The 15,225-nt window shown below is 46.0% G+C and overlaps 1 protein-coding gene across 16 annotated transcripts in view; it reads left to right on the forward strand.

Annotated features, from left to right (window-relative positions):
• The window catches only part of LOC129813153 (nesprin-1-like), a 156,460-nt gene that overhangs the window by 85,972 nt on the left and 55,263 nt on the right, over positions 1 to 15,225 (forward strand). For 15 of the 16 annotated variants that reach the window (XM_055865385.1, XM_055865391.1, XM_055865396.1 and 12 more), the window contains 21 exons: positions 377 to 520; positions 1,007 to 1,171; positions 1,434 to 1,751; positions 2,535 to 2,690; positions 2,844 to 3,014; positions 3,308 to 3,634; positions 3,830 to 3,982; positions 4,267 to 4,434; positions 4,606 to 4,785; positions 4,899 to 5,045; positions 5,319 to 5,444; positions 6,338 to 6,514; positions 9,312 to 9,577; positions 10,110 to 10,359; positions 10,446 to 10,721; positions 10,842 to 12,479; positions 12,710 to 12,883; positions 13,182 to 13,345; positions 13,846 to 13,990; positions 14,332 to 14,550; positions 14,913 to 15,187. In XM_055865385.1, the coding sequence (XP_055721360.1) occupies positions 377 to 520; positions 1,007 to 1,171; positions 1,434 to 1,751; positions 2,535 to 2,690; positions 2,844 to 3,014; positions 3,308 to 3,634; positions 3,830 to 3,982; positions 4,267 to 4,434; positions 4,606 to 4,785; positions 4,899 to 5,045; positions 5,319 to 5,444; positions 6,338 to 6,514; positions 9,312 to 9,577; positions 10,110 to 10,359; positions 10,446 to 10,721; positions 10,842 to 12,479; positions 12,710 to 12,883; positions 13,182 to 13,345; positions 13,846 to 13,990; positions 14,332 to 14,550; positions 14,913 to 15,187 (5,639 nt within the window). Of the gene's footprint in view, positions 1 to 376; positions 521 to 1,006; positions 1,172 to 1,433; positions 1,752 to 2,534; positions 2,691 to 2,843; positions 3,015 to 3,307; positions 3,635 to 3,829; positions 3,983 to 4,266; positions 4,435 to 4,605; positions 4,786 to 4,898; positions 5,046 to 5,318; positions 5,445 to 6,337; positions 6,515 to 7,158; positions 7,175 to 9,311; positions 9,578 to 10,109; positions 10,360 to 10,445; positions 10,722 to 10,841; positions 12,480 to 12,709; positions 12,884 to 13,181; positions 13,346 to 13,845; positions 13,991 to 14,331; positions 14,551 to 14,912; positions 15,188 to 15,225 lie in introns of those variants that run through there. The other variant, XM_055865397.1, reaches the window with a different exon arrangement.

Below are 15,225 nucleotides of genomic sequence, written 5' to 3' on the forward strand. Positions count from 1 at the left end.
CAGAAAACAATACAACAAATAAAATACATAACATACATAAATATACATTGCACTACATTTACATTACAATTTAGTCATTTAGTAGGTACTCCTATCCAGAACTAACAACAGCTAGTGCATTTATCTTAAGATAGCCAAGAGAGACAACCACATATTACAGTCGTAACCCAACCACGTATCAATACATACAGTAATACAATATATAATACAATGCAAAATACAATAGGAGGGTGCCTCTGCCTTATAAAAAGTCACCAAATGCCAATGTAATAAACGTTTCGTTTTATCAAAAACGAACCTAACCCTGTGTCATGCTGTGGTTTAAATGCAGTAGAAACATTCACATTAGGCCTGATCCATGTTGTGTCTGTTTCAGCTTCTCTATGAGGAGGTTCTTAGCCATAGCAGTCTACTGGACACCATCACCGTGAAGGGAGCCAACATGGCCGAACACTACGTCACCCAGCTAGAGCTCCAGGACCTGCAGGAACGATACTACACTGTCAAGGACAACACCAAGGTATATACAGTACAGCAGTGAAGCATCCATCTCCTTCTCATATGTTAGTATCACTTGCCAGACTTATCAAATCAAAATCAAATCCAATTTTATTTTTCACATGTGCCGAATACAACAGGTGTAGACCTTACCGTGAAATGTTTACTTACAAGGCCTTAACCAGCAATGCAGTTCAAGAAATAGAGTTAAGAAAATATTTACTAAATAAACTCAAGTAACACAATAAAATAACAGTAACGAGGCTATATACAGGGAGTACCAGTACTGAGTCAATGTGCGGGGGTACAGGTTAGTCGAGGTAATTTGTACATGTAGGTAGGGGTAAAGTGACAATGCATAGATAATATGCATAGTCACTTTACCCCTACCTTATGGCATTCGTCCCGTGCACAGTGGCTGTGTGAAGACACAAGTCTCATGTTATCATTTTATATTTTTGTAGTAGTTACATGTCTATAATGCACATATTTGTTTTTGTGTTTCCAGACTGCGGTGGGGAAGGCAGAAGAGCTGGTGCAGGCCCACCAGGAGTACGAGAGAGGCCTACATGTGTTTGAGGCGTGGCTGGAGCAGGAGCAGGAGAAACTGGGCTGCTACACACAGCTAGAGGGGGATGTGGACACTCTGGAGGAGACGCTTCAGAAACTACAGGTCATAACAAGAACATACTGCTGCTTCCACATACAAGAACCAAAGAAGAGTGGCTTTTCCCATTTATCTTATGCCCTGACGTATTGAATATAATGGACCATATTCCCAAATTGTTGTTTAAACGTATGTTATTCAGCATGGGGAAAATTGCCTAGCTTTGTCTGTCGGTGCGAGATGTATAACGGCGTTGGAATGTCCAGTAATGTTTCGTAATGTTCAGTCTGAATAACAATGACAGCTGCCTCTCTGCATTCATTTCCAGGAGCTGCAGGTCCAGTGCACGGAGGGCCAGGCCCTACTCAACACCCTGCTGGACAGTAGAGACCAGGTTGTGCCCTGGGGTGTCCCCCAAATCGAGGACCGGGTCCTGGAGACCTTGCAGCGGGACTGGAATCTGTACCAGGGGAAGCTGGGAGACACCAGAGCCCAGCTCAACAGTGCCCTGGCCAAGCTCCGCCAGATGGAGCAAAAGTTTCAGGGTCTGGACAGCTGGCTGAATAGCATGGAGAGCAAAGGTCAACTGAGGAGTCATCGCCGGTCGGACCGTGCCACCAAGGACGCTCAACTCCAACTGATAAAGGTCAGCATCTTCTTCTACAGCGCCTGAGTTTCAGTACATGATGTCCGGTGTTTGTATGTCTATCTGAGCTTGTCTTCCAATAGAAGGTGCTGGTGTTTCAATAAAGCCCTGTTTCAACTGACACTTAAAATTATGGAAAATTAGGAATGGAATTCTCAAATTCGAGCTGACTGGAATGGAATTCTCAAAATCAAGCTGGGCCGAGGGCCAGCGCGGCCCTGTTTCACAACTGGTGCCTGCTCGATTAAAATTTGGGCTGGTGACGCCGTTGCAATGCAACCACCAAGCTGATCACTGCTGGATGCTGACACAATGTTTAGCTAGCTCGTCTGGGCTTGTTGCTGTCTGGTTTACTTGGTTAACTTGCTAATAGCCAATGCCATGGCAAGCAAGGTAGGAATTAAGCTAGCTAGCTAGTTATGCTAACGATAACGCTAACCGTTTAACTAACTAGCTAACATCAGCAAGTTAAAGACATGGCTCCGAGCCTGGCTGGCACTGGCAGGAGTATGGGCTAACGTTAGTTACAGCATGGTGAGGGTGAATTAAATTATTCAACATTAGCGAAGCCAGCTGCAGTCACATTGTCTACCTAGCAACATGACATCATTTCTATTTTCTTGAGGCAGTGGAAAACACAATTTCAGCCCGCCCACCAAGGCCAGCCCAACCTGGGTTTACTTCAAAGTGCCAATAGAAACAGGGCTTAAATTATGTTTGTCTCTCTCGCTCTCGCTCTCGCTCTCGCTCTCGCTCTCGCTCTGTATGTATGTATGTATACAGAGTTGGCAGGAGGAGGTGCTATTGTACCAGGAGGAGGTGGAGGGTCTGAGTGTTCTAGCCCAGCAGGTCATAGATGAGACCCACATCAGCAGCCGGGTTAGCACCAGAGCTACCCAGCTCACCTCTCGCTACCACACCCTGCTACTGCACCTACTGGTACGACCTGCTCAGTTACACACATAGGCAGGAACACACAAGCATACACACACACGCACACCTTGGAGCAATTTACACATCCCAGATTGCTACCACAGTGCAGAATCTCCATTTCTATCTTTTTGTCTTGGGCTGTCTGTTGATGTACTGCAGGAGAGCATCAAGCAACTGCAGGTGGAGGTGTGTTGCATCGAGGAGGCCCAGAATGTGTTCAGGACCTTCTCTGATTGGCTGAGCTCGGCCCAGAACAACTTCAGCACCATGGCCATCAGCATCAGTGTAGTAGACCGTCTTACCATGGAGAGGAAGATGAAGACACTGGAGGTACAGTAACAGACTCTTCTTACAGCCGCTGCCCTGAGTCTGGCGACCTAGACTACAGTCTGAGCTTCAGCTAAATGGAAGCCATGCCTCTAGCAGCTTAGTTGGTAGGCAACAACTGGTATGTCGCAAAAGTAAGCTCTTTTGAAATACTTTTTCAGTGCGGACCTAGTGTACTTTACCATCACAGTGACACTACCAAGTCTCAAACTCTCTTTGCTTTCTTTTATCCTCTGAAAAGGTTATGGTCACAGGCGTAACTGCTTCTGTTTACACTCTGTGTGTCTTTTCTCCAGGCTCTTCAGGGTGACATGGAGCAGGGCCACCGCTTCCTGAAGACGATGCGTGAGAAGACAGAGCGGGCCGTGGCCTTCCTGGAGGAACCAGAAGCTGAGCAGCTGAGGGAGGAGGTGGATGCTCATAGATCCCAGCTAGAGGGCCTGATGGCTGGGCTACGCACGGAGCACAGCTCCCTGGAGAAATGCATCTCCCTCTCCAAAGACTTCCTGGACAAGTACAAGGTCCAGGCACAGTGGCTCGCTGAGACCAAGGCTTTGTTAAGCTCACCCATCGATCTCAAAGCTGAGCTCTACCAGAAGAAGGCTCAGTTAGCCAAATATAAGGTACATAGGCTAGCTGATGTCATGCTAATCTGTTTGGTAGCTCACATGCTGCTATGTTTACTGTTGACAACTTCCCGATGGATATCTATCTGTCTGTCTGTCCGTCTATTTAGTTGTGCTGCGGTAGAAATAATAATTTTCAACAACAGCTGAATGATTTATTGACATTTAAAGAACATTTTCTTCCTCACGTAGACAATCCAGCAGACAGTGCAGTCCCACGAGTCAGCGGTGAGGTCAGTGGTCGAGAAAGGAGAGGTTCTGCTGGATATGGTCTGTGACCCCACCATCAGAGACAACATGAACAGGTTGCAGACTGACTACCAGGAACTCTGCACTGCAGCCAAGGTAGGTGTCCTGCATTGAAAGCTGTAATGCTGCGCTTTGGACTCAATGGGTCTACGCGCTACCGTTATACTACAGACACTTCTAGCTAGAAGAGCTAAAGGCGCCTTGAAAAAATACCATTAAACATAACCCCTAAACGTCTTTTAATTGCTACCACTTGCAGTGATCATCTACTACATTATTAGTGAGTTCCATCATCTGTAATCATCTTACCTGATTGGTGTGGCTGTGGCGACGTCTACTGTAATTGTCTATGAGAGAAAGTGTTTTGAACTTGTTTTCAGAGCCAGGTCCAGAGTCTGGTGGAGTGGGTGAAGGAGCATGAGTGCTACAACAGTGAGCTCCAGGAGGTGGAGAAGTGGCTCCTACAGATGTCCAGTAGGCTGGTCACCTCAGACTCCATGCAGACCTGTAGTATGGAGACGGCCACACAACAACTGGCCCGCCACAAGGTGGGTGACTGACTGATGTTACGGAATGGAACCGTATGAGAATCAATCAGAATGAAATTATGTAATAATTGCCATGGAATTATGCTTCTGAAGTTCAAAACCAACAATCTAAAATGCAATTGTTGTCTACAACTTTTTCTAATCTTAACTCTTGTCTGTCACATTTCTCAGGCAATCATGGAGGAAATAACTAGTTTTGAGGAGCGCCTGACCAGTCTGAAGGAGAAAGGAGATGACTTGGTGTCCAGCTGTACAACGGACCAGATGCAGGCTAAGACCAGCCAGCAGGTCAAGGCTCACCATCAGGGCACCAGAGACAGCTACTCTGCCATCTGCAGCAGTGCACAGTGTGTGAGTACTATAGTAACACACTACGCTGCTCTGTTCTACTCTCTTACTGTTTCCATCTCCCTCTAACCTGCCCCATCTTCTCACTTGTCTTGGTGTGTCTGTGTCTTCATCAGGTTTACCAGAGTCTGGACAGAGAACTGCAGAAGCATGTCAGTCACCAGGACACGCTGCAGCAGTGCCAGACCTGGCTCTCCACCGTCAATGAGGAGCTACTGCTGCACTGTCAACCTCCCTTTGGCATGCAGGAGGCCCTCAAACAGGTGTCTGACTGACTGACTGGTTATCCCCTTGCTCTTTTATAGGCAGAGAATGAGAATCAAATGACACAGTAATGTTGTTTCCATGACAACTGGGTTATGCCTTGAAGTTCTGGAATTTCATCACCATTCTGAATTCCTTCATCAAGTCAAATAGAAAGCTCTGCTTCTGACCTCAATTGGACAACCTGGTTAATTAATATAAATAACGGAAATGAACAAACGTTTTATCAAGCTGATGACATTTGTCTGTATATTCCCCTGTTACCTGTACAGGTGAAGCACTACAGGGCTCTACAGGAGCAGGCCAGTACGTACCTGGACCTGGTGTATTCTGTGTGTGACTTGTCTGATGATGCTGTGAGAGCCACTGCTGCGGAAGTCCAGCAGGTCAAACACACGGTGTGTAGGCTGGTCTTAATGTACATTCTCTTCTGGTCATCACATTGTCCCTACAGTATTGACAACAGGGTTTTCCCCATAAGTTTCAGTTTCAAGTATTTGGCATATGTAACATGCTGACCACACCGCTCGTGTTGCGTGCGTGAGTGTTGCAAAATACATTTACACATACATGTAATTCAATCATTGCACACACACTGCTCGTGAGCGTCTGTGTGGCCAGGTGCTAAAATAGAAATTGGTTCTATTTGTGAAGCTCAATGCGCTGCAAGTCCAGTCTCTCCCATCTCCTCATTGGTTTTTAGGAGCTTATACCCACATGGGTGATTGAAAGATAAACTGAGGTCCACACTCCAGTCGGTTGTAGTAATGCACAGTAAAGTTGGTTGCTAAACGTCATATAAAGTCCAAAGAAGAAAAGGAAGCTTGAAGGAAAGAGGAGAGATGATGAGAAACGAAATCGGTTGACCGTTTTATCTGTGGATTAATTGTCGGAGTAGGGAACCTTGTGCATTTCAGGTAAAATCACAACCCAATGTTTATATCCCAGGATAAATTAGCTATCAATAGCAAGCTAGCTAGCTAAATTACCATAAATGTTTAATGCTTTTTGACCTATCTAGAATCTAAAAGGTTTCCTCGGCTGTCCCCATAGGAGAACCATTTGAATTAACCTTTTTGGTTCCAGTTGGAACCCTTTTGTGGTTCCATGTAGAACCCTTGCCACAGAGGGTTCTACATTGAACCCAAAAGAGTTCTACCTGAAACCAGAAATTGTTATGCTATGGGGACAGCTGTAGAACCCTTTTGGAATCCTTTTTTCTAAGAATATGCATAGGTTGACTTCCTTGTTGTTCTGCACTCAGCTGTGTACTTCATGTTGTACTGTACAGATGGAGGAGAGGATGTTGAGCTCCCAGGAGCTATGTGAGGGCTGGAGGGAGATAAAGGAGCAGAAGCAGGAGCTATCTGATCAGTTCCAGGATATGGAGCAGCAGCTTCTCAGCCTCTCCAGAAGACCAGCCGAGCTCGAGACCAAGATCGCCCTCAACATGCTCACCCAGGCCAAGGTAGGAAGCATGGTCAATCCCACAACATGCTCACCCAGGCCAAGGGAGGAAGCAGGGTTAATCCCACAGCATGCTCACCCAGACCAAGGTAGGAAGCAGGGTTAATCCCACAGCATGCTCACCCAGGCCAAGGGAGGAAGCAGGGTTAATCCCACAGCATGCTCACCCAGGCCAAGGTAGGAAGCAGGGTTAATCCCACAACATGCTCACCCAGACCAAGGTAGGATGCATGGTCAATCCCACAACATGCTCACCCAGGCCAAGGTAGGAAGCAGGGTTAATCCCACAACATGCTCACCCAGGCCAAGGTAGGGAGCAGGGTTAATCCCACAACATGCTCACCCAGGCCAAGGTAGGATGCAGGGTTAATCCCACAGCATGCTCACCCAGGCCAAGGTAGGAAGCAGGGTTAATCCCACAACATGCTCACCCAGGCCAAGGTAGGAAGCAGGGTTAATCACACAACATGCTCACCCAGACCAAGGTAGGAAGCAGGGTTAATCCCACAGCATGCTCACCCAGGCCAAGGTAGGAAGCAGGGTTAATCACACAACATGCTCACCCAGGCCAAGGTAGGAAGCAGGGTTAATCACACAACATGCTCACCCAGACCAAGGTAGGAAGCAGGGTTAATCCCACAACATGCTCACCCAGGCCAAGGTAGGAAGCAGGGTTAATCACACAACATGCTCACCAAGACCAAGGTAGAGACCTGATGACAGACCTAAGTGGTTGAAACATTGTCACCAATTAACCACATCAAATCAAATTGTATTTGTCATATGCAAATACAACAGTGAAATGCTTACTTACAAGCCCTTAACCAACAATGCAGTTTTAAGAAAGTATGGACTAAAATAAACTGAAGTAAAAAATAAATAAATACAAATAAAAATGTAAAATAAGAACATTTGAAAAATAACTAATAATTAAACAGCAACAATAAAATAACAGGGAACATAGACCGCGGTGTGCAGAGTAAAACATATGCAGTACCAGTCAAAAGTTTGGACACACCTACTCATTCAAGGGTTTTTCTTTATTTTTACTATTTTCTACATTGTAGAATAATACTGAAGACATCAAAACTATGAAATAACACATATGGAATCATGTAGTAACCCATTTTTTTTTTAAACCAATCAAAATATATTTTATATTTGAGATTCTTCAAAGTAGCCACCCTTTGCCTTGATGACAGCTTTGCACACTCTTGGCATTCTCTCAACCAGCTTCACCTGGAATGCTTTTCCAATAGTCTTGAAGGAGTTCCCACATATGCTGAGCACTTGTTGGCTGCTTTACCTTCACTCTGCGGTCCAACTCACCCCAAACCATCTCAATTGGGTTGAGGTCAGGTGATTGTGGAAGCCAGTTCATCTGATGCAGCACTCCATCACTATCTTTATTGGTAAAATAGCCATTACACAGCCTGGAGGTATGTTGGGTCATTGTCCTGCTGAAAAACAAATGATAGTCCCACTAAGCGCAAGCCAGATGTGATGGCGTATCGCTACAGAATACTGTGGTAGCCATGCTGGTTAAGTGTGGCTTGATTTATAAAAAAGCAGCAAAGCACCATCACACCTCCTCCTCCATGCTTCGTGGTGGGAACTACACATGCAGAGGTCATCAGTTCACCTACTCTGCTTCTCACAAAGACACAACAGTTGGAACCAAAAATCGCAAAATGGACTCATCAGACCAAAGGACAGATTTCCACCGGTCTAATGTCCATTGCTCGTGTTTCTTGGCCCAAGCAAGTCTCTTCTTATTATTGGTGTCCTTTAGTAGTGTTTTCTTTGCAGCAATTTGACCATGAAGGCCTGATTCACGCAGTCTCCTCTGAACAGCTGATGTTGAGATGTGTCTGTTACTTGAACTCTGTGAAGCATTTATTTGGGCTGCAATTTCTGAGGCTGATAACTCTAATGAACTTATCCTCTGCAGCAGAGGTAACTCTGGGCCTTATTTTCCTGTGGCGGTGCTCATGAGAGCCAGTTTCATCATGGCGCTTGATGGTTTTTGCGACTGCACTTGAAGAAACGTTCAAAGTTCCTGAAATGTTACGCATTGACTGACCTTCATGTCTTAAAATAATGATGGACTGTCATTTCTCTTTGCTTATTTGAGCTGTTCTTGCCATAATATGGACTTGGTCTTTTGCCAAATAGGAATATCTTCTGTATTACATTAACATTTAAGTCATTTAGCAGACGCTCTTATCCAGAGCGACTTACAAATTGGTGCATTCTGTATAGCACCCCTACCTTGTCACAACACGACTGATTGGCTCAAACGCATTAAGAAGGAAAGAAATTCCACAAATTAACTTTTAACAAGGCACACCTGTTATTTGAAATGCATTCCAGGTGACTACCTCATGAAGCTGGTTGAGAGAATGCCAAGAGTGTGCAAAGGTGTAATCAAGGCAAAGGGTGGCTATTTGAAGAATCTGTTTAATACTTTTTTGGTTACTACATGAATTCCATATGTGTTATTTCATAGTTTTGATGTCTTCACTATTATTCTACAATGTAAATAATAGAAAAAATTTAAATACAAACTTGAATGAGTAGGTGTGTCCAAACTTTTGACTGGCACTGTCACACTTCCATCTTCACTGGAGCCCTAAGAAGACTTAAGTTTGATCTCTCCACATTGAATCTAGATTCAAGAAGTGTGTAACAGTCAATATCAGTTTCACCGATTAGCAGTTTGCTCATATACAAACCACCAGCACAGCAGGAGATCAAACATGCACATTCCTCAAATCCAATTAATCTCTCTCCAACAGGAGTTTAGCCAACAGCTGCAGAGTAAACAAGCCACCCTATCCAGGATGACAGAGAGTGTGAGTCGTCTGACTGCGGGCCAGGACAACCCGGAACATGGGGAGATAGGGCGTCTGAGCCATGCCTGGCTGGGGTTGTTTCACCAAGCTAACAGGCTGCAGGGCCAGAGGCAGGAGGACCTGCAGAGGATCCAGGAGTACCACAACTGCATCACAGCCATGGAGGCACTGTTTGAGCAAGTGTCCAAGGAGTGGGATAACCTGGCCAGGTGGGGTCATCTATCTATCTGAAACCTATCACTGAGTTACTATAGAATGAGATCTATTGCACTAACTTTGCTCTGATTCCACCCACAATAATATCACAATGCACAATTAAAGTTCATACATAATGTTTTGACAACATCACAAAAAAGCAAAAAGGTAGAATTTCTTTGGTTCTGTTTGGCTGACTCCAGCAGGTCTTGTTGCTATTTGCTAGTGAATGAGCAGTCCCTTTCATTGCAAAATTCTATTGATGTGGGACCAGCCTCCAGAGCACTCTGTTTATGTAAATAGAAGATTGACTCTGTGTGGGATCAATAGCTGAATAGTCATAGTTGCCATGACAGTGGTAACATGACTTAAGAGTTTGAGAGCTGTACCAACATTCTAAAAACCATGACAATGTCTCTCAAACATTCCCTTTCAGCAGTAGACCTGAACTTCTTCTAATCACTCTTTTTTCATTAGAATATGTCTTAACTTTGAAAAAGAGTCATTATAATATCCAGTAATTTTATATTTTCATATCCTCCCTAGGACTGATGCTGAAAGTTCATCTGAGCACTTGGAGGCGCTGAAGAAACTTGCCGTAGCTCTCGAAGACCAGAAGGGAACTCTGGAGGACCTGAAGGACCAGAGGCAGAAAGTCACCCACGACCTGAACCTGGATGACAAGGAGTTGGTGAAGGAACAGATCAGCCATTTTGAGCAGCGCTGGGTTCAGCTGCAGAGCCTCATCAACAGGAAGATACAGGACTCGGTGCTGACCCTGGAGGACATGGCCAAGGTGTGTGAGTGTTGTAAAAGGCAGAATACACATTTCAGTTCCAATCAATGGACAATAAAGTATCTATTTTACTCTATTCTATTCAGGTGGAGGCCCGTCTAAGGGAGGCCAGGGAGTGGGCCGAAGAGCAGCAGCCAGGCCTTTCTGAAGCCATGAAGATGAGTCCTCCTCCAGAGCTGGCCCAAAGCTTCCTATTCGACCACCTCAGCATTTGCAGCGAACTGGAGGCCAAGCAGCTGCTTCTGGCCCAGGCCATGAGTGATGCTGACCGTGTCCTGGCTCACCTGGGGCTCAACGAGTGCCAGCGCCTGCAGCAGCTCATCTCAGACACTCAGGCCGAGGTGGAGTCACTCAGCGTGAAGGTGGGAGAAGGTTTTATAAAAGACCATTTGGGTTTCTCACCTCTCCTGCACATGCATGTATACCTTATGTTTACACTGTAACTCATGTTACAAAAATATATATATTTTTATTAAATAAAGGTGGCTCAACGCAGAAAGCACCTCAGCAAGGCCTTCACTGAGAGGACCCAGTTCTTGCAGGCTGTCAACCAGTCCATCACCTGGGTCCAGCAAAATGAGAAGAAAGCCCAGGCGGAGGAGTACATTGCACTGCTACCTGACGACCTGGCCAAGCAGGTTAAGGCCTGCAGGAACATCCAGAGCAGCCTGAAGGCCTACCAGAGCGAGCTGACCTCCCTGTGGTCTCAGGGCAGAGACCTGATGAGGGACGCCACGCAGGACGAGAAGGTGGAGATGCTCACCAAGCTGCAGGAGCTGCAGAACATCTTTGAAAAAGCCCTGCAGAAATGTGTCCAGAGGCTCCAAGAACTGGACAAGGTGCTTGTCTCCAGGAAGTACTTCAAGGCAGACCTGGAGAAGACGTGCCAGTGGCTGAAACAAGCAGACATAGTGACCTTCCCTGAGATCAACCTCATGAATGGCGACTTGGAGCTGAACGTGCAGCTGTTGAAGTACCGGCAGATAGTAGAGCAGGCAATGGAATATGAAAACCTCTTACTGATCGTCCAGAGAACTGGTCAGGAGATCCTTCCCACTCTGAATGAAGTGGACCACTGTTATTTGGATGAGAAACTCAATGCCCTGCCACAGAAATACAACAGCATACTGGCTCTGGCCAAAGAGAAACAGGAGAAGATCGAGCAGGCCATCCTAGCCAGAAAGGAGTACGCCTCATTCATAGACGTGACTCATAAAGCATTGAAAGAGCTTGAGGAGCAGTTCCATAACTTAGGGATGCAGCCTGTTGGTCTGCAGACAGAGGAGGTTGTGAATTTACTGAGCGACTACAAAGCTCTTCAGGTTGATCTGGGCAACCTTGGTCTGGCTGTAAGCGAACTGAACCAGAAGAAAGAAGGCTTCCGCAGCACTGGTCAACCCTGGAGACCTGAAGAGTTGACCCAGCTGGTGAGCCTTTACAATGGGCTCAAGAGGCTCATCGAACAGCGGGTGGAGCATCTCAACGACACACTGGGGTCCTTCGAGGACCACAAGACCATGGCCATGCAGGTGGACTCTGAGCTAAAGGCTACCAAAGAAGAGCTAGTCAAGGTCAACGCAGAGACCCAGTCGGCGGAGGAGAGGCTGAAGAATTACCATGCCCTGGCCGGGAGTCTTCAGAGCGCCAGCTCTCACCTTTCCAGACTCATGGAGCAGATGGATAACTTGGCTCCTCAGCTGGACAAGGCTGCCCATGAGGCTTCCAGGGAACAGGTGGTCCTTTGGCAGGAGGAGCTGCAGTCCCTACAGTCTGCCGTGGGGGAGCTGATAGTGGAATGTGAGAATAGGTTTGTCCAGAGTAAAGACTTTGAGACGGAGGTGAAGAGAACGCTGGACTGGCTGCAGCATATCAGGGATGAGCTGGGCTGTGCTGTGGTAGTGGTGGACGTGAGGGTAGAAAAGGTCCAGGAAGAGATCAGGAAACAGCAGATAATGCAGGATGAGGTTCAGTCCAGGCTGAGGATCGTGGCGGCCCTGAGCAGTAGGGAGAAACAAAAGTACACCAGCGCCAACGAACTGGTCCCAGCCTACGTTGACCTGAGCCTGGAGGAGATGGCCAATCTACAGGCTGATGTACAGCAAGCAATGAGTTTCAAACAGGTAAGAAAATATCATACTGTCTCAATATATATTAAAATTTAAGGGAGTTGGGTTTTTTCCGGGGTTTTTAGAAATCCCGGTTGGAGAATTCCATCGGAGAACTTTGGGAAAGTATATGGAATTTTCCAAACCTGTAATAATGGCAGTAACATAACCTATTAGTTGACATTTTGTATTGGTGTTGTTGGCTTCACATATTCACCCTCTCGATTCCTATGTCTGTTCTCCAGATCACCCTGGAGCAGGCCTTGGCGTTGTGTCAGAAGTACCACTTCCGGATGCAGTCTGCGTGTGAGTGGCTGGAGGACGCTGTGGCCTTCCTACAGCTGGCCAGTCTGGGGGTGGACGTAGAGAACTACGAAGAGTGTCTCCGCCAGCAGGAGGACATCCTGGCCTCAGAGCAGGTGGCTGCTCTATTAAAGACACAATGCTATAAGAAAATTAAAACAAAGCTTCAATTAATTGCATCTTATGAATGTTGGCCTTTTTGCCTTTGTTTGATGTGATGGGTTGCCTGTTGCAAGCTAGCCTGGTCCCTGATCTGTTGGTGCTCTTGCCAGATACATTTCAGTATGACAATGAGTGACAGCAAGTGGGCATGATAGCACAGACTAGCACTCAGGCTATCTTCAAGCACTCGTTCATTTATTTACGCAACAGGATAAGAGTTAAAGTTGTTCTCTCCCTTTTTCCTGGGAACAGAAGTTCCTAGACCACCTGCAAGAGTTGGAGGCTCTGCCCCCCCAGCTGGAGAACCTGGTTAACCCCACAGCCAAGGAACAGCTCAGACTGAATGTGGAGTCTGCTCAGCAGAGAGGAGTGGAGGTCCGAGATCAGCTGCAGAATCACCAGGACGTCCTGATCAGGTACAGAATTAGAAGAAAAGATTGTAACCAAAACATTGACAATAAGGGTTTAAAAGTTTTGAATATAGAGAGAGAGAGAGACGTTGGTGCAGAGATGGGTAACTCAAGACCGAGAGTGATTGGATTGGATTGTCTTAATGTGATCGTCATCATTATGACATACTCAATTGAAACTTAGACATTATATACCCTCCAACACATTTTCCCCCTCCAACACAATGTAGTGTATCATACAGATGTTGGATCTTACTTTGGCCAGTATTGTTGCAGCAAAAATAAAACTGCAGCAACATGATTTGCAGCAACATCGCAGGATTTAAATCATGAAGCTCATCTGCATATCCTGTGGTGCATGAATATTATCAGCAACAAAAGAGTGATCAATTTAAGATCCTATATCTGTATGTTCTATCTTCTGTAAATACTTGGCTGCACCATGAAATGTCCTATTGGGACAATAACTGAATTTAATTGAACTGAATTAAATTGACTGTCCCTAGCTGTGTGGCCAAGTGGAAGTGTTACCAGGAGGCGAGGCAGACGGTGATTGAACTGATGAACGAGGCAGAGCAGAAGCTTACTGAGTTTTCCACCGCAAAGGCTGCCACCTTTCTGGAGGCCGAGGAGAAACTCAGGAGTCACAGGGTAAAAGAGGACCATGGGAAAATAAAGAGTGTCTTCTATTTTGACTTGTACATTCTTGGTTACTTTGCTAATGACGGAGTAATCAGATCAATAATCTTTAGTCATCAAAGCACAAAGTTAACATTAGTAAACATTTTCCAGAGAGAACTTGATGTGTTAAGAACTTACCCTCTGGGCACACACTGGTTGAATCAACGTTGTTGATTTCCAGTCTCAATGAACCTACGTTGAACTAACATGGAATAGACGTTGAATTGACATCTGTGCCCAGTGGGTAATATGTGGATTTACAATGACTCCTCCATTGTGTGTATATTCCCTCCTTCCTTCCTCCCTGCTAGTCCCTGGTGTCGATGGTGAATGGGTTCCAGGAGAAGCTGACAGGGCTGGAGGAGCAGGCATCACAACTGGAACTGGTGGGGAGTGAGGCCAGCAAGGCCACCATCAGCCGCTCCATGACCACGGTGTGGCAGCGCTGGACCCGGCTTCGCAGCGTGGCACGAGGGCAGGAGAGGGTACTGGAGGACACGGCCCAGGAGTGGAGGACCTTCAGAGAGAAGGTACTGCAACGCTAAACATTAAACATGACTAGATGAGTTGTGAGTACAAAGCAAAACAACGCCAAGCGTTTCTTATTCAAATAGTGCAATTTCACTCTGTAGCCTAAACAAATAAACTGTAGAGAAGACAATAGTAGGAACTAAACAGTATACTAATAGCATATACTGTATTGTGTATCTGTTCCCCATATATCCTGACATTATAGATCCTAGCCTGATCCATATGTTAGTGCTTACAGCTTATGTTTGGCATAACAACTACCATAGATGTTTGCTGCAGTATATAAGCACAAACACATCTGGAACGAGGCTAAATAGGTACAGCACAGTATTTTACATGTGCCTGTCTTCGTTCATTTCAGATGGTGAAGCTGAGGAGCATGGTGGAGGATCTACAGAGCCGTATTATAGACTGTGTTGTGGAGAAGGCCTCCAAGGCTACCCTACAGTCTGTGTTGGACCAGCATGAGCTGCTAATCCAGGATGTAGAGAGAGAGCTGTCCTCCCTCACCCTGCTGCGTCAGTATGCCCTCAGCCTGCTCCATGATGTGGAGGTCCCTTCACCATCAGCCACCTCTGGACAGGATGAACTACCCAGTCTCAAGGAGATCAGAGCAGTACAAGACCGCATGGAAAGGTATTGAAACGATCAATATTGTTTTTTTACATGGATCA

The sequence above is a fragment of the Salvelinus fontinalis genome, chromosome 16, assembly GCF_029448725.1.
Source record: "Salvelinus fontinalis isolate EN_2023a chromosome 16, ASM2944872v1, whole genome shotgun sequence".
Taxonomy (NCBI): domain Eukaryota; kingdom Metazoa; phylum Chordata; class Actinopteri; order Salmoniformes; family Salmonidae; genus Salvelinus; species Salvelinus fontinalis.